We start from the raw sequence: 24,146 nt of genomic DNA, 5'->3' as shown, positions 1-24,146 counted from the left end.
CTTTTGTTATTTTTAGCCAGACTTCTGGATACAAAGATAAGCAACCCCTGACTGCCTGCAGAGACGGAAAGGCAGGCCTCTTTTCAGGAGTGCTGAAAGGGCTTACCAAGGAATGATTCCATCACCCTGATTTTGCGGAACCCCTCCGCCACGTAGTTGGTGTCTTCCATTACTGCTTCCCCCTCTGCGCCTGGGGGAAGAATCATTACATGTCCTGAAAACCTCTCTGGGATTTTCGGAACTATATTTTCCCCCCTTTTGACCTTTAGGATAAGGTCTAGAAGGTAGGGAAAAATTGACTCCTACGGCAGAGTTTTTCCTTCTCGTTCACACCTGGTTAGTGTGTCTTTGACTTTTGGCCTGAAGGACAAGCCATTGAAGGGGGCGTTAACAAAAGAAGATTTAAAGGGCTCCCCAAAGTCACACAGGCACATCCAGGAATGTCTTCTTAGGGAAATTCCTGAACCCGCTGCCCTACTCACTCCATCAGTTGCATAAGAAAGGAGTCTCATGGAGGAGTTGACCACTAAATTCAAGGTGGAGCGCTGAGAGCAAACTTTTTCTACAACCCCTTCAGCTACTGAACCCTGCAAAGTATCTCCTAGCTCCTTCAAGAGATCTCTATACAGTCTGGTAAAGTGGGTGAGATAATTCAGCGATCTGAGTGCAAAGGTCACTGAAGAAAAGGTGCATTTTCTGTGTCTGCCCATCATATCAGACTCTTTGTTCAGAGGATGGACAGAAGAGGACGTATCTGACAGTTCCTTTTTGGTGGCTGTTGCCACCACCATTGCATCTACTGGAACACCCTTTGTAAGGAAGTTTTTATCTGTAGAAGATGCTATGAACTTGTTTGGCCTCCGGGGAAAAGGCTCCACTGAAAAAGGAGACTACCACACCTTTCAACACACTAAGCCCATCAGTTCATCGAAAGGTGGAGACACCCAAGTGGTGGAAAGGCGAGACCCAAAAGCCTTCAGGTATAAAGACTCCTTCTCAAAAGGGCTGATGGGCTTCCAGCTGCCTCTCTGCTTAAGAATTTCCAGGATGTCTGCAAAGGTAACTTCCTCAGAGGGTGAACTTGGGGATCCTTCTGACTCATCAAGGTCTATATATGATGGGATAGACTCCTCTGGGGAGTCTAAATGCTTAGTCTTACATAGTCTCTTATGAGGGACCTCTTCAGAAGGGTATTCTGGAGAGGTTTCGTAAGAGAGGGGTTCACCCAATGGGGTATCCTGAGGCCTAGGATCTCTGCATTTCTGTGGATGCAGTGGTGCAGATACAGACACCGGTGCCTTTGGGGGAAGAAAGTCTGGGCCTGAGAAGACAGCACTCTCATCAAAACTTCAAAGGCCCCCCGCCCCTGATCCGAGGAAGCTCCCAGCTCTGAAGAACCAGAAGGCATCCCCAGAACCAAAAGGGTTGGCTCTGAGGCCGATGTAAGAGCCTAGCTCACCTGTGCCAACACCCCCAAGAGGCAAGTTCAGATCTGACTCTCCTCCCTGGATCCGACCGGAAAGAGTTGGCTCCTAGACTCCTCGAATTCAGACAGAACCAAGAATGTCAGAGTAGTAGTCTGGCCCGAAGATCCTGGGATAGGTCTCAGCTCCGATAGCTCCACTATGACCAGTTCTAGACATTCCAGCTCTGAAGTCTAGAGTTGGATGAGAGGAGGAAAAATGGTGACAGGATAGGTTTGGTCGGTTCCGAAGCCTTCTGGGTTGGATCTGACAAAAATTTGGCAAGGGCCAGTGTCTTCAAAAGCCTATGCACCATGCGATCCACATCATCATCAAAGAGGCTCCCAGGGGATCAAGTGGAGGGAGCAGGACATCTGGAAGCTTGAAGTAAAGGGGATCTCAATGTAGGAGAAACCGGTTCCAATTCTGGGGATCGGCTCTGCACCTGAAACAGCAATGGCTCCGAAACTGATGGAGCTGGGGTGGAAGGCTTCTCGGGCCCGACAGTCTTCTGGTCCTAAGATAAAAATTTCGGCAATTCTTTTTGTTGGCTCCAACTGAGCCTCCGATGAAGAAAACCTTTTCCCAAACTGTCAGATTTAGAAGAAAGAGGAATGGCTCGATTTAGAAGGACCCTGACCTTCTCCAATGGTTTCTGAGAAAGGGGTCTTCAATAATCCTGTAAGAATTAATTTGTTCTTCCTTTCTAGCAGAACCCTATGGCTGAAGGAGTGGCATATGGCACACGATTATTGAAGGTGTACCTCTCCGAGGCAGTACACACAATGTATGTCCGTCTGTAATGGACATTTTTTGGCTGCACTTTATGCATTTTTTAGAACCCGAGGGTTTAACATCCTTAGACTGCTTGGACATCTCTATAGTCTACAACAATACAACAATGACTAGCAGAAAAAAAGGACAGCAAAATATCAAACACTACAACAACTTTATATATATATAAAATTATTTTTTTTTAACACACCAACTATACAGGAAAAAAGCCATCTAATTTAAATGCGCTAGCCTTATCTAAATAGGCAGGATAACTAGTGAAAAAAATCAAAATTAACAGCTCTCTCATTTAAACTAGCTTGACTAAAATATCCAAAGAAAAAAGCCCTCTAATTAAAATTGGCTTAGAAATAAGTTATAAGCCAGCATAGGGTATGGAAAAAAAAGGCCTTGAGAATAAAAATGACGGCCAACAGCAGCAGTGAACACACCAAACTGCTTAATAAAGTTAACTAGTTATATTAACTAACAAACTATCCTAAAAACGACAGACAATAACAATATAAAAAAGAGAAATAATTTCACTTAGCCAGAGCCAGTACGAAGCACTCGATCTTGGTTTAGCAGCAAACGAGATCTGGGGAGCTTTCTTAGGGCATAATGGGATAGGGTTACAACCATGAGCTAGTGGAAGACTTCGAGCTTTTGCAGTTGAGTCGGAACCGAGGATCGGTTCTGAACCCAGCCAGTTAAAAATGAAGGTGAGATAGGACAACATCACATCAAAGGTTTTTAGTAAAAGGAGTGAAAAAGGAAAGTAGAAAGACTTATACATTTAAATATTTATTTAGCTGCAAAAGAAGAATCAGCTGACTCATCTTGCAATAAGAGCGGCAAACAAGATCTGAGACAACATAGAGAGGGGCATTGTGGGTAGAGTCTTAGCTCGAGATTTTTGGCTGGCATGAGCTGTATAATGGCTGAACCAGTTCCGAGGATCGGAACCGCCTACCCAAGAGTCAAGAACAGATGAAGATTGACAACATCAGATCCAATGGCTCTACAAACACCGACACTAAGGAGTTAAATTTACACCAACAAATAAACAATACTCACTGGAGTGACAGGTTTCTAAATCAACTTATTCCCAGCTCTAAAGTACAGGTTACCAATGCAGCTTAAACAAAGCACTACTTTGACTACCTTTAAGGCTACTCTTGACAACTGGATGGGTAAACCCAAGCTCACAACAGGATTGTCATGTACAGTTCTGCTTGATCTGGGAGGTAAGTGCTACTAAGTGCCTAAAAAGGGAGTCTGCTTAAAGACATTTATGGCTAGGCTTCTTATGGTCCTCTTCACTTCTTGCCTAGTATTGCTCCCATGCAAATGTGTTGAGAAGCAGTGATGCCTAAGCTGTTACTTGAAGCAACCTTTTTTTTGTGGCATAATGCAATGGTGCTCGGTACTGCTAGCTAGACTAACAAAGCTGAACTGTTTTCTCTACTTTGAATTGGTGCAGTATTCTGAGAAGAGGGCAGTGGTAAAATTGGGAGGCCATACTCAATCCTAGGGAACAGTACATTTATGGCAAAAACATACGTAGCTTTCACAGTGAGCAAGTTAGGTATTTTAAAGGAGATTTTTTTTTTCCTGCATTAACACTTTGATAACTTGGGATTCAATATGCAAATTAAGAGACTGGTTGGTATCTAAAATAATGCTTAGACATTTTTGACTGGTCCAAGGTAAATGTGTTCCTTTTGGGTAAGTACTAATTTTTTCCCTTAACTTTGTAGCATGAAAACTACTATTAACACTGTTTTTAGTGCATTTACTCTTAGTTCATTATTAGCAAGCCAATTCCATAAAGGTCTGACATCTTACTGTATTCAGTGTGGAATAGTTCTTGCTAGATTTTGTAATGACTAGATCACTTGTATATAGAATGCATCATTTACTTTGACAGATCCCAGATGAGGTCTCCAATGAAAGGAGAAAACAACAAAGGATCTATGACTGACCCTGGTGGGACCACCAAACTGACATCCCTTGTAGCAAAAATTATACAGGGCCTAACAACTCTGCATGTGTTATTAGTAAGACAGCAAACAATTCACTGGGTAGGATATCTCTACAAAATCCACTGTCTGTTAGCTTCTGGAGTACTGCATGCCAAATGTTTCAAATTCTCTTTTTCAATCTAAGAATACAGACCTGAGAGTATTCCTTGTCCCGTGTTAAAGTTTTGATTGCAGTTTATGTACTATAGTTGGGCAGAAAGTCATGCTGTTTATTGATCAAAATGCCACATACTATAGTGCACTGAAGCATATGTTCCTAGATAATCTTTACCAGTGTTTCTGCTACTGGACATATATTTGTAATTGAGCTTAAGTTATTTGTAGTAGAAGGGGAGGGGATGTTAGCAAGGGTCAATCATGCAGTCACACACATGGAAAAAAGATGCAATGCAGCAAAGAAAACCAGCATGAAACAATTTTTCATTGCTTTCCTAGAGACAGAATGTTGTTTAATGTGCAACATAATTACAAATTCACTGCTTTAATGTTGCACAAGCCCATATCTCTTCAAATACTCAACTTTACACTTCCATTTCTCAAAACCTAAACTGTTACCATCACCACCAAAAACAAAATCACATTGTCTGTCACAAATACAGATTACTTCTCTCTCTCTCTCTAGCAATTCAGCGTTTCCCTCAGTAACTGGTCATGCAGACTTATCAGGGCAAAACAATGGGCATATTGTTAATCTTTTTATAATAAAGTCTTATCTTGTAGACAAAGGATTAAAGTTCTTAAAATTCTGAGCTGCATCATGTTGCCAGGCATTGTCTGCATGTGTGGGGGCCTCTGCACGGGGGAAGAGATATATGGATAATAAGCCATGTAATCTTCTCACCTAATTTAAGAAGCTTAACCTTGCTACAGTCAATGGATAGAAGCCATGCACTGTGTGGATAGCAGAGTTAACACTGAAATGGCATGTGCAGTACCATTAATTTTACACTCAAAGGAGCAAAAAGTATGTTGTCCTTTTTTTTTTTTTGTCATTCATGTTAGAACAAAAAGCCTCTAAAGAAGACTGAATAGCAATCAAATAAATTTTATGTATAAAGTGATTGCAAACTTTTTTTAAACGTTGTTTGGACTTTGTTGCAAACCGAAACAGAAGTGTAGCCAGAACATGGGAGTTTTAAGGCAGCATTGCAAAAATGGTTCAGGTGAGGACATACCTACTTCAAAATTTGATCCTTCATCCTCAAAACTTGGGCTGTAGTGTCGAGAAGTGAAACAACCAATTTTATTAGGTGTATTCAACACCAAATTTCAATAGTCTATTAAAGTCTATTACTGTAAAAGAAGCTACAGGCCTTGAATTTACAGTTGCAGAATTTGTTGATTAGGGATGCATTGTAAACTTCATACTTCCTCACACAAACATTCTAAGTTTTTTTTTTTTTACTCTGCGCTTGCCTTTTCTCAGCACTCTTGCTTTTTTAATGCAATTTTATTATTAACATAAACAAAAAGAAAAAAAAAGAAAGAAAACAAAACTCCATCTTCCACACACCAACCCAGCCTGTACACCTCTATGTCCTATCATCAGGTCAATGTACCTTAGACAAAAAAGATAAGCACAGCAGACTCCACAAGTTACCAAATGACCCACTTTTATTAAATAAATGGTAATCATACTGCCAACATTCTAAAATGAAAGCAGAGGTAACAGTACAATGAAAGTACTAATATATCAGGCCAGCACAGTGGCGCAGAGGACAGCACTGTCAACTCACGGCAAGAGAATCCCCAGTTCGATTCTTGGCAAGGGTACCTTTTGTGTGGAGTCTGCACATCCTGCCTGTGTTTGTGTGGGTTTTCTCCCACATTCCAAAGACATGCAGTAGGTGGATTGGACACACAAAATTGGCTATAGGTGGGGATTTGCAGATAACTATGTGGTGTAGAATAACCGCAGGGGCAAGGTGTGTTAGTGGTGTGAACCCTGGCTCTGGATGATTGTCACAGCTGAAGTAACACCCTGATCCCATGTGCAAAAATGGGAAAAAGGACAAGGGGGGTTGGGAATATCTGATTTGAAGGGGTATTTCACACCTACACAGTTAAGGCTCTTATACATAGCACAAGCAGAAAAATATAACTCAAAGTGGAGAGGAGTGATGATGAAACAGTGGTGGAAGATTAACAAGGGGAGACTAGAATTTTGGATGCTGATCCTAAAGGAGAACAAATATAACCATACAGGATATTATATTTACAAAGTAGCAGAAAGTAATCTAAGAACGAAGCTAACACAAGAATGGAGAAAGAAGATTCTGCTGATAGGGATGTCTGCAATTAGGGGTACAGGGAAGAGGCAAGAGCTAGCTGCAATTCACTGGAGAAAACTGACAAAGAAACCAAGGGATTGGGAGCAAATACTTAAAGAGGGAAAGGTAGTAATAGAATGAGAAGAGGCCAAGAATGCATATGTCTGCAGGCTAGAGAATGTCTTTCCTATCTAGGATTGATATCAGAGTATAGGCAAACAAAGTATTAGGGGGATCTTAAGTGAAAGACCAGCAAAGGTAGAGTTTTTAGTGGAATTTAGAACAAAAGCTGCTGTTAAAAAAGGGATAATTAGTAGGGCATATAAAATATTGCATGATAACTATAGGAATCAATCACAGGAGGTCAGAAAGGATTGGAAAGAGAAATTGATAAGCAATTCACAAAGAAACAATGGGAGGATATATGTATAGCTCCCAAACACGCAACAAAGTGTACAAAACGTAGGATTTTTGCTTGGAAGTGTTTGCATGGGTATCTTAATACTCCAAATAGACTCCAAATAATTTTTCCTCAGGTAAATTGCAAATGCTGGAGGTGTGATGAGGAAGAAAGAGGTAATAATATTATAGGAACATATTTTTTGAGAATGTAATAAGTTGGCAGACTGTAAAAATTCCCTGCAGACAACTCTGCCAGAAATACTAGGTGAGCAAATTGGTGTAACTAAGGAAACTTTTTTTGAGCTGTGACACAGAACTGGAAATGCCTAGACATAGTAAGGTCTTGCAGAGTTGGTAGCTGCCAACAAAGCAATTACTAGAAAATAAAAATCAAAGTTAAAACAACCATAATAGAAGTAATGAATATAGCAACAGAGACAGAATGAAATGGACATGGGAACCTTTAGAAAACAGTAGGAGAAATTACATGGAAAAAATGGGAACTGTTGGAAAAATACATGCAGAATAATATATTGGAGGAGAAATGAGGTTTAAGGAAAGGCAGGAATTGAATGAGCTATGTAATGTTCTGTACAGAAGATATGTGATGTGTAATGTTTGGAACTGAAAATATGTCAATGTATTTTTTTCATATGTATGATTGCCTATGTCATAAATGATAATTCAATAATAGGGAAAATGGGTTGTGGGTGGATGCATTAGTTTCCTGGCACATAAACTGTGTGTGCCAGCCTAAAGTAAAAGAAGACTTTGCCCAGCTGACCTTGAACACCTAGGTGGTCCGCACCTGTGTGACGAGCCACAACCACCTCCCTTCCCTAACTCTGGGTGAGCCAGAAATTGCCACACTCCCATCCTCCCTGTTCAGCTCCTACAGGTCACTCATGCTGATTCTCAAGCCTTTTAGACTTTTGAAAAAGTTTAAAACCTGTAGAGACTAAAAGAACTGCTGAAGAATTTTTATCCTGCATGCTGGCAGGGTCAGGGTTTAAAGGCTGAAATGTAGAACAGTGTCTTTTTGTTGAGTTACTAATAAATGGTGCAGTAGTAACACCCATGGTGACAGAGAGAGGTCATGCTCATCAGAAGTGAATAGTCAAGATTGCTGGGGCCACAGATAGAGCTATCAAAATCACACTGACTTTGTTCTGCCTTGCTTTGAAGATAACCTTTCTAGATTAAGGAAAAAGGAGGAAATGTGTACATCAGTGATTGTTTCCACTAAAAGGAAAAGGCACATATATTACAATGTATCTAGAGTGCAGAAGGGAAAGAGTTTAGAGATGCTCACTGAGATGGACAAAGAGCAGTCACCTCTACAAGGTCCTACATTTGAGTAAGTTGATGAAATCTCTAGCTGTGGTTTCCATCCCTGAGCCAAAGTGAACCTCATGTTCAAAGTATCAGCAAAATAATTTTATAGACCTGGATCACAAGGTGTAAAATATAATATTTTGACAAAAGATCTCTTTCAGGAAACAATTATTATTGAGAGTAAGGAACTATGCACAAAAAAATCACTTCAGAATGTGAAGTACTTGAAATGGTAAGAACAACTGAAGAAGGTTTTAAATCAGTGCATTCTGCATATACATGGCTCATACATCCATCAGTTTTTTTTTTGAAACGAAAGAAAAGAAAGCACAATACAAGAAATGGTCTCCGTGAGGATTGTGGTAAAGATGGTAAAATGTTTCACTGAGAATGAACTGTTGCAGGGATCCTCAATTAAGGAGATGTTTGCTACAAGTACACAAATCTTGCAGTTAATAATTCTGGAAAAATCTTCAGGACACTGTTCTTATCTCAAACGATCAGAGTGTAAATGTGCAATTTTACCCTGGATGTTACCTTTTTCCTGTCATGGGTGAAATCTCATTTTTGGGATAGAAATGCATAATCATCACACCATGTCATGAAATTGGTCCACAGAGGTAGCATAATGAAAACAAAAGATCTAAAATAATATGAAATAACTAAATGATGGCCATTTGTTATAAATAGTGAATAAAAATGAAATGAAAAAGGCCCCAGGGATGAAATACCTCAGATATTAGTACTTTATCTACTTAACATCTGATAAGAGGGCTGGTCTGTGGGCCCTTTTATATCATGACCTGGGTCAGAAGGGCAAGGTTTAATAATAAATGCACACACACACACTATATATATATATATATATATATATATATATATATATATATATATATATATATATATAGTGTGTGTTTGTGTTTTTTTTTTTAAATATATTTTTTCATAGACAGTTGCCATTTGTCACTGATCATGTGACAACTTTTTTTGGTAGCTTTCATTGTTAGTGACCATGGTCAAATTAAATTACAGTCTAACTTCAGCAGGTTGACTGCAATATAATTCAGGAGTTTTCTCCTTTCTCCACAGTTGCACGACAATGGAGTTAGTATATCTAATTTCAAGGGGTGTGGGGAGAGAAGCCCCTTATATAAAAGCAAGGATTTATGAACTTTTTGGTGATTGCAAATGTAATTCACTTGTTTACATTTACGATCACTTGTATTAGCTGTTTTTGAGTTTAGATGATGGTAATTACTGACCAACATTTTTTAACATGTTTTCAGTCTAGCATAGTTCCTAGCCATTTAAAAGAAATAGAATCATACAGATAAAAATACATACATTACTTGAATAGCCTATATGTTGTACTCAAAAATGTCAGTCTCAAAAGGCTGACAAACAGAATGTCGACACGTTACCATATATGTTCTGAGAATGAACATCGCACGTGCAATTTTTACAAAAAAAAAAAAAAAACACTTTTTTTGCAGGGGGACAAGCTCCCCTGCACCCCACATCCCCTGCTAATTATATCTGCTAACTCCAAGATCACACTATCACAAGGGAAGGGAATATTCCCCTACGCTGGTATTGTTGATCTTGCACACCTGTAGACCATCTGCATATATTGACCAAATATGATTGATTAAACAGATGTTGACAAGCATTTAGATCAATATATATCTGCATACATGAAACAATGACTGAAGTCACAACTCACTGCAACTCATCAAAACGAGTTTTTAAATATTGGACTTCTCCCTTTTCTCCTCTGTTGTGAGACTCAAGTTAAGCCACAGAAGTGTGAGGACAACAGCAATTTGCAACACTCATGGTAGAACTTGTTCCTCAAACATAAAAATGAATTTTAAAAAACTCACGTTGAAGAGAAACGGATACAATAAGTTGATAGAAAACCAAACAGATACATGCACGTGTATGTGTGTGTGTACACCAAATCAACTAGCATGCTTTGGAGATGTGGGAGGTAAACAGTGTACCCTTAAAGAGTTTCCAAGAACAGAAGAATGCTCTTTGACTTTGGACTGTCAGTATGTAGAAAGAAGTCGGGGAAGGAAGGTCAGGTGTGGCCCTAAAAGAGGGCTGTGAACCATTTTCTTTACTTCAGGGCAAAAAATGTAATCAGCAATTGTTAGGGATAGTTTTCCTTATTTTAGGGGTTTACTTTTGTTAACTGGGCAACACAAAGTTGTGATATAAAGAAATGGGTTTAGACGAATTAGAATGGGAAAGTTTATACCATATACTAATCCATAACTTTGGGGCTGATATTATTTGCCTTCCATCTACCAGTGTTACCAGTGAAACTAACCAGCAATGAAAAGAATTGCCTGCTCCTGTTACTGCCTTTACATAAAGGTCTTGTGCTTGAATTACGCTCAGAAACATTGTAACAGATGGATGCACAGTTAATATATCAAACCCACACATGCGGTCTCAAAAAGACAATGCACTTAAGCGACTGTAAAAACAGGCTGGCATCTGTCAGTTTTGCTAGTCCAACAAATGTGGTTACAGAAATACTGCCGTAGCATATTGAATAAATTAATAAATAATCTTCAAGTAGATACTTTTTCAGGATGAATGCACCACCTAGACAAGACAAAAGTCATCTATCAGATAGCATAGCCAACAATGCTCATCAGTAACCATCTGAAATATAGGGACCTACTATACTGAGTCCTGAAATACTGAGACTGAACGGCTGAAAAAATGTTCGAGATCCAATCTTCCACGCATTCAAGATTTTTTTGGCATGCTGGTACTCAGCATTTCAAGTGACGACATTAAAATACTGAACAGTGCCCTTCATAAAATCCCCCTTCCTGTTGCTGTCCTAAAGGAAAGAACTTATGAATAGTTTTTTTATTCAACCTAGCAACAGTAACAATTGCCAATACACAACTAAGTCTGTCTCTTCTCCCTGGAATCTACCCTGGTGTGGCTTCAAGATATGCAAGTCATTAAGTCCATCAGCAATTACATCTCAAACAAGAGTTTCTTTTCTTCCATCTTTTTTTTCTCTGCCTGGAGCTAACCATCAGCTGCCACCAGCTCCTCTCTTCATTCACCAAGTTTTGCAGGTTCCTGCCTTAACCTCCAACAGGCTCAAGCTGACAAACATCAGGAGCTTATGAGGAGACTGAGGATGCTAATGTAGTGTCATACTGCTGTTGGGGAAGGTACCCTAACTCCTGCCCCCTCCCAGCATCACTTCCTTCACGAGGTGCATCCTCACCTCCACTCATAATCAACCTCTTAAGAGGCTCACCACTTCTGCACCATGGAACTGCTTACTGCAGTGAACCTAGCCTGCCTCCCTCCCCCAAGGATGGAAGAACTGAAGTTAGTTGCCCATTCCCTTTTTCCCCATGTAGCTTTTTCGGCTTCCATGCCGCTAATCAAACATGGGTCATCTGGGGTGCGCAGTAAGAGCTTTATCACCACCAATTTTCACATTTTTGTGAAATTACCTGCCTCAGTTAAATAATAATTATCCATGACAGGGTGCAACATCTTGTGCTTACAGCTGTGACTATCTGACATGGCAAGAGTTTCAACTATGAGGGCAGTGGATACTAATTTTTTAATTCTTTCTGAATGTCAACATTGGGGTGAGAATCTTCCTTGTTCTCTCATCAACACAGTCAAATGTCTCCCATAAGTTTCACAGTCAGGTAGATTTCTATATAAAGAAGCATCACAAAAGACAACTAGTTTCAGGGATTCATTCCCTCCTACAGGTTGAAATTTTAGAGTTACTTTTACAGAATGGATTTGCTGATGTCTTGTGTGTCCTACAAATAGTCTGCAGAGTGGCATGTTCTATTACGGATGCCAGATATGATGCACCAAAGATATCATCTGTTTTACTTTGCTTCAGAGAATTTGCTCCACTTTTGACCTAAGCTCAACTCAATGGGCTAAAGGAGAGCATCCTGCTGTACTACCCTAGTGACTACATGAAAAACAGGAAGAAGATTACACCAACATCTTTCCATCAAAAGTAGCCAAGCTCAATTCCACCTAAAAAGGTGCTATGCTCTTTTTGGCCAATTTAAAAAGCAGTGCTTAGATAGGGAATAAGTGAAGTGTAAAGCTTTGTGAGAGCCATCCCACCTAAAGTCATATACGTGGCAAGCAAACACTGCTGATGCTACGGCTCCCTTTTAGCCAGTAGAACAGTGGTTCAACCTGTGCAATTCTCTCTCTGATCTTAATGATATGTTTGACTTTTATTATACTAGCAACAGTGAGCTGTATCTGTCACCTTCCTGGTTCAGTGTGAGTACTGTGGTAAGAGGACAGCTATGGAGAGCAGCAAGATTAGCAACAGACTCCATGAGCTGAAAGATGTTATGAGTGAAACGTCACAGAATTTTATTACTAAAGGTTATGATCACAAGCAAATTTATAATATGAGCAATAAAGTTTTGTCAGAACAAGATGGAATGGTGAGATCTTACAATGGTAAAATAAATGACTCCAACAGGCATAATGCACCCAATACCCATTATTTTTGTTAACCCAGTGTTCATGATGCACGTGAGATCTATAGCATAGTCAAGAGTAATTTGGGCATCTTGGCAACTGATGATGCAATTAGTAGAGTGATAGGTGAGACCCATATATTTCTTAAAGTTGGTATTGGTAAATACAGGCAAAAGAACTGTATGTAAGGAGACTGTATACAAGAACATGCTGTTAATACCAGGAATAAAAATTCACAAATGCTTTAGCTAGACATATCACAGAAAAGGGAAAATGTCATGTAATCAGGTTCCATGTTTTAGAATTGGTTCAGCCTAATCCTGGGGGTGATGATTTTATGAATCTCACAGAAGTTACTACTTTTTTAAACACCTTTACCGAATCATCACTTAAAGACATACGCAGACACATTTATATAAAAGAAAACAAACCATGTTCAGTTACAAACATACATCACATATATTCTTTTATACAATTATCAGTCCAACACAACTTATTTTTAAACATCTTTATTGAATCACTTGTGATATTAGCAAACTTGCATAAAGTGATCAAACCATATTAAGTTCATATTTACAAATATTATAGAATATATAACAATATATGTGATATATAATCTAAGCAACATTACATAAATCATTCAATTCCTGCCTTTTCTTAAACCCCATTCTTCTTCCAAAATATTTTTCTGTATGTATTGTTCCCACAATTTCATTTTTCTACTTTACTTACTCCTTCTAAAGATTCCACATCCTGTTCTTTTATCTCTTTTACTATATTTACTATTTCAAATATAGTTAGCTTAGATTTGATTTCCATTTTCTAGTAACTGTTTTTTTGGCAGCCACCTGAATTAAACTTAACAAGACAATTCAGGTCCATTATCCCAGCTCAAAAGAATCATCTTTCATTACACTAACTTACTCTATAATTATTTTTTTAAGTCTGCCAACTCATTATACTTCCAAAACATAAGTTCCCAATTACCTCTCTCTTCCCCATCCCACCTCCAACGTTTACCATCTACCTGAGGAAAAATTTTTTGGAGTCTGCTCAGGGTATAAAATTATCTATGCAAACTCCAAAATCTTCCAGACTTTGTCGCATATTTGCGAGCTACATGTCTTCCCATTGTTTCTTTGTGAATTACATATCTAATCTCTCTTTCCAATCTTTTCTGACCTCTTCTGATTGATTCCTATAGTTAACATGCAATATTTATATGCCCTACTGGTTATCCCTTTTTTTAACAGTAGCTTCTGTTCTAGATTCAATTAAAAACTCAACCAGTGCAGGTCTTTCATTTAAGATTCCTGTATCCCTGTCCCTTTGTCTATATACTGATAGCAGTCCCTGACAGGGAAGGCAATCACTAGCCTGCAATCAAAATGTCTTCTTTGCCTCTTCCCATTATATTACCTTTCCTTCTCTAATTATTTGCTCCCGATACCTTGGTCCAATTGCCACCTTCCTCCAGTAAATTCCCTCTCTTGCATCCTTTGTACCATTGATTGCAGTCATCCCTATCATGAGATTCTTTTTTCTCCACTCTTGTGCTGGCTTAGTTCTTAGTATACCTTTTTGCTACTTTATAAACATAATATTTTGTATAACTATTCTTATTCTCCTTTAGGATCTGTGTCCAAAATTCCAGTCTTTCCTTGTTTCTTGAATTACCCCCCCCCCCCCCACTGCTTCATCTCATCCCTTTCCACTTTGATCTGTAGCTTTCTGCTTGCGTTATGTACAAGAACCTTAACTGTGTACCTCTGAAATATCCCCTCAAATCAGGTAATAATAAACCTCCTTGTTCTTTTGAGAGGATTAGCTTATCCCATTTTAATTTTTCCTCTTCCCCAACCAAATAAAATCCTTGAACTCTTTATTAATTACAGTCCACAACTTCTCCTCTGGTTGACAAAAATATGCCTGACCTGTGTATAAAACTAAAGGAACCAAAAACATTTTTACTGCTTGTATCTCGCTATTCATATCCATAGGCAACAAGCTTCCAGTTTCTCAGTTTTTGTATTACCTTTTAGTTTTTCCCCCAGATATCCTTAGCTGACATAACAATCATTTTAAACCATACTCCTAAATACTTCATTTTATCACCCCCCATTAAGATGGGTGTTACTGAACCAGTTCATGTGTTTGGTACATATTTTATAGCTATAGCTTTTGATTTATCTTCAATAATTTTATATCCCCCAAAACCTGGAATCCTCTGATAATATTCCACAACACTGAGATAGTCTTTTATGATTCCATCAGATACAAAATAATATCTGCAAATAATGACAACTTTTCATGAACACCATACCAATTATATACTTGAATTTTTGAAGTCCCTTAATTTCTTTGTCTGTGGTGCTAAACAAAATATAAATAATAAAGGGAAAAGAGACATCCCTGCCTGGTTCTTCTGTTCAGACATACCTTATCAGAGATAAACCCTCCCACTTTAATTTGGCCTCCAAGCCCTCATATATCCTTCTACTTAACCTTATTATTCTATGAGGGAATGCAAATCCTTCCATTGCCCTACTCATAAATTTCCAGCTTACTCTGTATTTTGCTTTCTCTGCAACAAATTGCACCAATAACAGTGGTGTTTTCTTACATTCTACTTCCCTCTGGATCATCATTGTTCTATTGATGTCACATGTATGCTTCCCCTCCGCAAAACCACAATGGTCATTATCTATCAATTTTGGCATCACCTTTACCATTCTTTTACACTTTATAATCATGGCTTAGAATTGAGATGTGCATACATGAAGCTGGAACAGATGGGTCTTTGCCGTCTTTAGGTATTACAGCTACCAACAGCTTTTTTGAAGGATACTGATGCCTTCCCTCCTTTTAAAATACTGTTAATCAAACCCTTACAGGTTTTTATCACTTTTTTTCTCACCTAACTTCCAAACTTCCACTTGAATACCATCTCTTCCTGGAGACTTTCCAATAACTGACTGATTATACATCATAGTTATGTCGACTCTTCCAACCTTAACTTTAGTTGTTGAGCCTTATCGACCATTAACTTTGGCACATTTAAATCTTTCATAAATTTTCCATTTAGTGTTTTTTCTTGATTTCCCCACTTCTCTGCTTTACACAAATTTTCATAAAATTTCTGAAATATCTCTAATACCTCTACTGGATCTCAGTTTTTTTTTCTTCTTGTTATAGGCACCTCAAGTCATTGTTCCACAGTTGTTTAACAGTAGTCTTTCCGTATATTATGCTGGTACTCCCGTATTTTCTCTTTAGCACACTGCAATTGTACCTCCTCTAGCTCTGTGAGATTCCCTTACTTTGTAGTACTTTTAAACTTTTGTCATCCCCTCTAAATAACTATTACTTCTTAACCAGATCTCTTTTTCTTTTATTGCTACCACAATTTTAAACTCCACCTTCATTTTACCCCACTCAATGGGGATTACTTCTAAAGTACTTTCTATCTTCCCTAAACTCCCAGATAATTTCCACTACCCATTCCTTAAATTCCTCTCTTTTTATCAGGTAGGTGGGGAAGTGCCATTGTCTCATCTTTACTTCACTGTCCTGCATTTTTATCTTGGCAATTGTTGGTGCATGATTTCAAATAGTTATTGGATGTGTATCAAAGTTCTCAATTAAACGGACATGTTCCTTTGACATATAACTTCTATCAAATCTATCCCAGTTATTGTACCTTCGTGGAAAATATGTAAATTCTGCCAGAGCTCCTGCTACTGAATTTCATATCAAGTATTTTCATAAATTTCTTCAGAAATCTACCCTCTTGTTGTATTTGTCCTTCTAGACCCTCCAAAAACATCCTCATTGTTTAAAATCAAATTCCAATCCCCACCTATAAGTAATACTCGTTGCTGAAAGCTGATTTCTCCTAAAGTTTTTTAAACACTAAAATAGCAGTTTTAGGTGGAATATAAATACATACCAGTGTAATCATCATCTCTTGCCAATAGCCATTTGCTACCACAAATCTGCCTGGTATACAGTAAATAATCATTTTCCACAAACACACTACTGCCTCCAACTTTTAATATTTTGCCCTTTGCTCTAGTTTTGTCAAAATCAACTCTTCTTTTGGTAGGCTTGGATCTTTACTAATAAAGGTCTTGGCTGCTTTCTCATGGCCATGTTTGGAGCATACAGACAGTACGTCATTTCATTTAACAGTTCCTGCACCTTCATAAAATGAATACGATCTGTTTCTTCTAGTTTCTCTGGTAGAGCAGAAATTCTCAGATTTTCTGTATGTGCTCTGTCCTCTAATTTCACCATTTTTTGAAATATCTCTTCTTGAGCAGTCTCATACTCAACCAGCCTTTTCTTCATTTCCATATTTGAGTTTTGCAGTTTTATCAGCTCATCTGAATATCTGTTTACTGCTTCTTACATTTTTCCAGCCTTTTGTTATTCAAGTCAATATACTCATTCAGTGTTTCATTTATTTTAATCAGTTCTGAGCACATTTGACTTATTTTTAAATCTAAATTACCAGAAGCCATGTCTTGCACCAACGCTGGAGCTTGAACTGATTTTTGCTGTACAGCTGCAAGATTCTTCCCAGTCAGGGTTTTCTCATCACTTTTTCTAGTTGATTTTCTTTCAGGCTCTCTTAGCTTCCTCTGTAGGCATCTGGTTAGTGTACTTACTAGTCAGTACCTGAATTTTACTGAAAATTACAGTATCACTAGCTGCAGTTTCTCAGTTTCTGTGTTCACACTGGGAGAGCCGAAGTAAAGCTGTTGATCAGTGAGCAGCCATCTTAGAAGTCCCCCAGTATTACATAAATGGATCAATTCTTGGCTTCCATAATTATACAGAAGCTACTGAACTAAATGTATTATTAAGCTGGAGGCCCAACATACATCCTGGTTTAAATGACAGTGGTTCTTTGAAACTAATACTGAAGGAGAGAGGGTAAGTCACTGATACAGAATCATTTATTGTATTTAATTTCATGTGAAATACACCTTTAAGTTGATAATTAATGATGAATGACATCATGCTATTGTGATTTCACTATATATATAGTGGGTATAAAAAGTGTATACACCCCTGTTAAAATGCCAGGTTTTTGTGATACAAAAAAATGAGACCACAATTAATCATTTGTTTGTCTTGAAGCACCTTTTGATTTAATTAAAACATTCAGTCTTCTTGGGTACATACCTGCCATCAATTACAGAGACTCTTCGATTAACCCCAAATAAAGTTCAGCTGTCCTAGTAGGATTTTCCTGACATTTACTCAGTTGCCTGCTACAGCAAAAGCCATGGTTCGCAGAGAGCTTACAAAGCATCAAATGGATCTCATTGTTGAAAGGTATCAGTCAGGAGAAGGATACAAAAAAATTTCCACAGCATTGGCTATACCATGGAATACAGTGAAGACATCGAAAAGTGGAGAAAATATGGGACAACAGTGACGTTACAAAGAACTGAACGTCCCTCCAAAATTGAAGAAGACACAAGACAAAAATTGGTAAGGGAGGCTGCCAAGAGACCTACAGCAACACTGAAGGAGCTGCAGGTATTTCTGGCAAGTACTGGTTATGTACTACATGTGACAACAATCTCCCATATTCTCCATATATCTGGGCTATGGGGTAGGGTTGCAAGATGGAAGCCTTTTCTTACACAGAAAAACATCCAGCCCCAGCTAAAATTTGCAAAACAATACAAATCTCCCAAAAGCATGTGGGAAAATGTGTTATGGTCTGATGAGACCAAGGTTGAACTTTTTGGCCACAATTCCAAAAGGAACATTTGGAGCAAAAACACTTTGCATCACCAAAAGAACACCATCCCCACTGTGAAGCATGGTGGTGGCAGTATCATGCTGGAACTGGGGCTTTAGTCAAGGTGGAGGGAATTATGAACAGTTCCAAATACCAGTCCCTTTTGGCCCTAAACCTTCAGGAATCTGCTAGAAAGCTGAAGATCAAGAGGAATTTCACCTTTCAACATGAAAATGACTCCAAGCATACATCCAAATCAACAAAAGAATGGCTTCACCAGAAGAAAATTAAAGTTTTGGAATGGCCCAGCAAGAGCCCAGACTTAAATCCAATAGAAAATCTGTGAGGTGACCTGAAGAGGGCTGTGCACAAGAGATGCCTTCACAATCCGACAGATCTGGAGTGCTTTTGCAAGGAAGAGTGGGCAAATATTGCCAAGTCAAGATGTGCCATGCTGATAGATTCCTACCCAGGAAGACTGAATACTGTAATTAAATCAAAAGGTGCTTCAAAAAGTATTAGTTTAAGGGTGTGCACACTTATGCAACCAGCTTATTGTAATTTTTTTATTTTTTTCACCTAACAGATTTGTTTTTTTCAATTGAATTGTACAGGTTTGTAGGTCGCATTAAAGGTGGGAAATGTTTTGAAATGATTTATTTCAGGCACATTTTTTTATATCACAAAACCTGGCATTTTAACATAGGTGTGTACACCTTTTATATCCACTGTATGTGTGTGTGTCTATGTGTATGACATATATATACACACACATATATATATATATATATATATATATATATATATATATATATATACATATATATATAGGGTGGGGCTTTGATCTAGATGTAAAAATTCATTTACTGCTTCATTTTTTATCACTGGAAATAAATGGACTTTCTTACTTTATTCCCCATGGTGTTTTCAGCAAAGTTTTATGCATCTTGGATTTTTTTTTTTTTGCATAGCTCTGAACTGAATCTACATGTTCTTGTTTATATTTATTTGTCAATATGAATTTTTGCAACATGGATTGTCAACAGAGCTTTCTGTGCCTATAAAACAATCTGGATGCAAACATTTCAGTTTACACCAGTTTTTGTCTTCCTAAAGTCTTACTAGCCCACCTTAGGATATCAGCTGCATGTGTTGCTCCCCTTTTTCCCAGCACACAAGTCTTCTGATTTGATCTTCTCTGAGAATAAGGCTACCATCTTGATGTAGTACCCTTGGCTGCTTCACTCAATCTGTACATCTGTACCAAATTATATATACTCTTAATCATTCTAGAATTCTGTAGCTCATCTTTTTCCCATTTTATGAGTGATTTGGTATAATTTCTGGTAAGTCTCTCTCTCTCAACTAATCACTGTCATTTTTACTGAAGTATCAGAGTTCACTTCCATCTTCATTTTTACAAAACATGAAGTGTTGCTCCCTAATACATCCCCCATAAATAACATATCTAAATCCTAGGCAATGGATGATGCAAAATTATTTCCAGTCTGTACAATTTTCCATTTTATAGTACATCCCATCTCTCATTTCAAACAATTCATTTGGGGTGCAAAGATGTTCCACAGCAGTGGCCAAATTATGTCTGAATATTCAGCCTTGGTCAACTTATTTAGCCTTTTTAGACCAGGTTAGTCCGATTAGGATTGTGTTTCTTTCAGAGACAGGCATCGGTGAACTTCCCCTACTCTTTCCGAAAAGTGCTATGAGATCTTTTACATCCAATGGAGGTATCACAAATTTTAGCAGATGGGACCTAGGTTTAATTTTTCATTCAAAGGATACAACACTCAGGAGTGCAGCACCCCCTAATATTGCATTGCAATGTTAGCAATTACATTACCTGGAATAAAAAGAGAATCCACAGCCTTATTGGTCTTCTAGCACCAAAAGCAAGTGTGCTACCTATACTGCCACTGACACTGCAGTTCTCACTGATGCATGTAATACTGAAATATCTTCTCCCACTGCCATGCTTCCTGTTGTCTAATCAAAAGCAGGCACATTATCAATCAGAAAAGGCTAATTAAAATTCTCATCAGACACAAGCTGATACAGAATACAGCCACAAATAACACCTAGTACTTTATTTCATCAGACCCCTTTGCAGTGCTAACTTTAAGTTCCAACCAAAGTATTTGCAGGTATCTCTTCCTGCTAAGCACTCTGCATATTACTGTAGGTATGGCTGCTACAGTCAGCTGCACACACAGGTGTACTGCTGAACTACCACTAGTCTTACGCAAGTATGCAGACATGTGGAACATGATTCAATTTTTTATCTCACCACACAAGCATTATATCAGTATTCATTTGCATCTCATTTTGCATGGATCAGCTGCAATCAGCATATCAGATGCCACTGTTTTTTTTGTTTTTTTTTTGTACTACTAGTGAGCTAATGACCACATGACTACAGGACTAGCATGTCATTATGTCTGTGTGCACTGTGCATTCTGATACCAGCTTCTGTTGCAAAAGGGGCATTTCTTAAAGTTCTGCACTGTAAACTACAAATTACATTACAAAGTTATATCCTGCTAAGCAACCCATCACTTCTGCACTTTGTTCTGGTGCTATTAGTATCCGTTAGTCTATGACGGTACATGCCTGTGACCACACAGTTACATGGTGCAGTACCTTGGTGAGTCAATGCTTCAGCAAATCATACCTTAAATATTATTCTTTTGGGTGAGTTTATTTGTAGTGTGCAGCATCACTGTTAAATTTAGCATATGCATCTTGCTTATTTGTGATATGCTTAAGGTTGCAGTGTGGAACTTCTTTCATGCACAGGCCCTATGCATTGTGATCTACATTTATGAATACTGCCCTTTGCTATTAAGGAAATAGTTCAATTTTCACTCCTACGCTCTGTAACAAACAGATTTAATTTACTCTAAAGCTTATCAGTAAAATTAAGACATATTTGTCCAGCTAAACTACTTCTACAGGCCTGTCCATCTCCATCTTCAAGGTTAAGCCCTCTAAGAAGGTGACCCCCAACTAAATGCAAGTAATTCTAAACACTTCACTTTAACAGAAGGCACTGAACCTTCACAAGGAAGTCTCCTGTAAAATAGTGGATAATATAGCACTCAGGCCAGTGGCACAGCTTGACTGGGGAGACAAAGTACATCACAAGTTAGACAATTAATGCAAAGGATAGTGGTACTTACCAGAGGGATACGCAGGATAGCATTTGGATTCCCTGCAGCCAGAACTACCTGAAGAATCTGCTCAAGAGCTGTCAGCCCCCCTGCAGCTTGAAATGCTATTTGATCTGCACTGTTCTGTAACAACAAAAAAAAAAAAAGAGGAAACATTGTCAAACCATAGCAAATACAAAATATCAGCTATTCTCCAACAAAGTAGAAATCATCCTATCACATGACTGTATAAAGAACGTGGTTCAAATATCTGAACTACATCTCTACAAGTGTGAAAGAAGCATACAAAAACATACAAAAATGAAGAAGGTGGTCAGCAGAGACAACCTCAGTAAGATTCATGCAGTCTTTGTCCAACAGGCCAGTTTTCAGTAGTATTGAAATAAGCTGGATCAGAACTATTTTGTATTCACTGAATTTTGAAAAGGGAAATTTGAACCAAGTCTAAGATGCTGTAAGCAGCAGTGAGTCATTAGCATCATTAACTTAACTATATATATATTTTTTATTTATAATAAGGATGTGAAAGAATGGCTTAAGATGCCGCCTTGATAACATCTTTCATGCATCTCATTGCTGATGCCCAATTCTACTGGTGTATGCTTGAATAACTTCTAGTCTTCAATGGAAAACAAACATACTACATCAAACCAATAACCAACACCAGCCATCCAACCCCACCCTGACAGCTGAAAGCTCGACCTTTCTCATTTTAGCTGGGTCTTTAACAACTAGTTTTACCAAGTGTGAGCAGGTGACAACTGCAAACAGAAATCTACCTACCATTTGGATACCAACTAAAATTAATAGCTCAAAAGGAATACTCAGTCTGATCTTAAAGTTTTAATCATCTGACTTTTGAACATCAGGAATGTACCCCTCGGTGAAGAATGACTGCCTACTGTAAAACTGAAGTCTCAAACAAGGTTGAAGTTCAAACACTAAGCATCCAATAAAGGATGACCCTTAAAAAAGCTGTGACTTATGTCTTGAGAAAGAAAACTTCTGAATAATTTCATTATGAAGATGAAGCAAATTAATGTATCTTGTTCAAGCAGTATACCAAGAGAGCAAATGTTCCTTAGATCAGACTCATGAGAAAGAAGATTCAGTCAAGTTAGTACACCACATTAAAATGAATGAAGTCCACTTTGCAGAATCTATGCCCCTGGGAAAGAGCTATCTGATAGTCACAAAAACTTTTATCCAAACAGCTGAGATTTCAAAGCATGTAAGTGTCATGACATCAGGAGATGCACACAAAAATACAGACCAGAGAAACACGTGGATAGTATTCTTTTCCTAAAATAACTGATAAAGAGCCTATGTCTAAGCCAAGGGGAAAGCTCCTAAACACAGAAAATATGGCTCATCATAAATATGTAGGGCCTGGAATATGAAGTAAAGAGTAAAACAGCAAGACACGCAGGGGGACAAGGGACAAAAAGTTTGCATTTTTATGATACCAGCTATTAAACGGGTCAGCTGTTACTGAGGTTACAAGTTATGAACCAAGGATTCAAACTAGTCAAGGCTACACCCCATCACAGCAATATATGCCTTCTGTTCATTAAGTATCAAAGAAAATAAGACAGGGAGTGGAAACACGAAAAAAAATTAATAGGTTATTTCAAAAGGGATTCTGACATGCTTAAAAAAAGGGAGGAAAGGTGGAAAGAAGATGAGGCTCCTTTCATGGGTAAAATTTGAGGTCAAAAGGCTACTAAAATTAAATATGGTGGTAAACAAGAGGATGGCTTGGAAAGGGGTAAACAGAAAGGCAAAAATGCAGTAGGAATACTGTAAATAGAAAAATAAGAAATGGAAAGGCAGACAAATGGAGAACAACCACTCAGCAATTTTGTAGTTAAAAAAAGTGAATTTTTCTAAGTGGTGAAGTAAAGAAGGAACAGGAAAAAAGAGCATCTACTCATGCTGAAAAAAAAGTGCTGGTACAAATGTGCATGCCAACATCAGAAAATATTGTTTTGCTTCTGTACAGGTGTGATGCCCCTGCACTAGCCTAGTAATCATTGAGCCTCAATCCTCACCACTGACAACAGTGAGGGATGTACACAATGGGAGGATGACAAGCACACACACACAGTAAAGTACAATTTCCCTTAAAAGCACACAGAGATTATAGTCAGTCTGGGGCTGGTTTCTCCCTCTTTCTCCAGATCTCCAATAAGACTCCCCACTGGCACAGCTATATAGTCGAGTCCTTAGCCAGGGTTCCAAGCCAAGTCGTCCCAACACTCTCTCTGCCAACTAGTGCTTTGTGCCCCTGCCCAAGTAGCTGACACACACACACACACACACTTGATTTATACACAAACACACACCTGGGAAAGGCTGGCACAGGTTTACTAGTTATGTCCCCTTCTACCTAGACT

The 24,146-nt window shown here is 38.3% G+C and overlaps 1 protein-coding gene across 1 annotated transcript in view; it reads right to left on the bottom strand.

Moving 5' to 3' along the window:
• SCAPER (S-phase cyclin A associated protein in the ER) overlaps positions 1–24,146 on the bottom strand; it is a gene marked incomplete in the record, with an annotated part of 4,815,867 nt that overhangs the window by 1,603,604 nt on the left and 3,188,117 nt on the right. Inside the window, 1 exon segment of the mRNA XM_044077465.1 lies at positions 21,760–21,873. Coding sequence (XP_043933400.1) covers positions 21,760–21,873 — 114 coding nt within the window.

The sequence above is a fragment of the Protopterus annectens genome, chromosome 7.part0 (assembly GCF_019279795.1).
Source record: "Protopterus annectens isolate FY-2018-M chromosome 7.part0, PAN1.0, whole genome shotgun sequence".
NCBI lineage: Eukaryota > Metazoa > Chordata > Ceratodontiformes > Protopteridae > Protopterus > Protopterus annectens.
The sequence above is the reverse complement of the archived record's forward strand: the minus strand, read 5'-3'. Positions and strand labels throughout refer to the sequence as shown.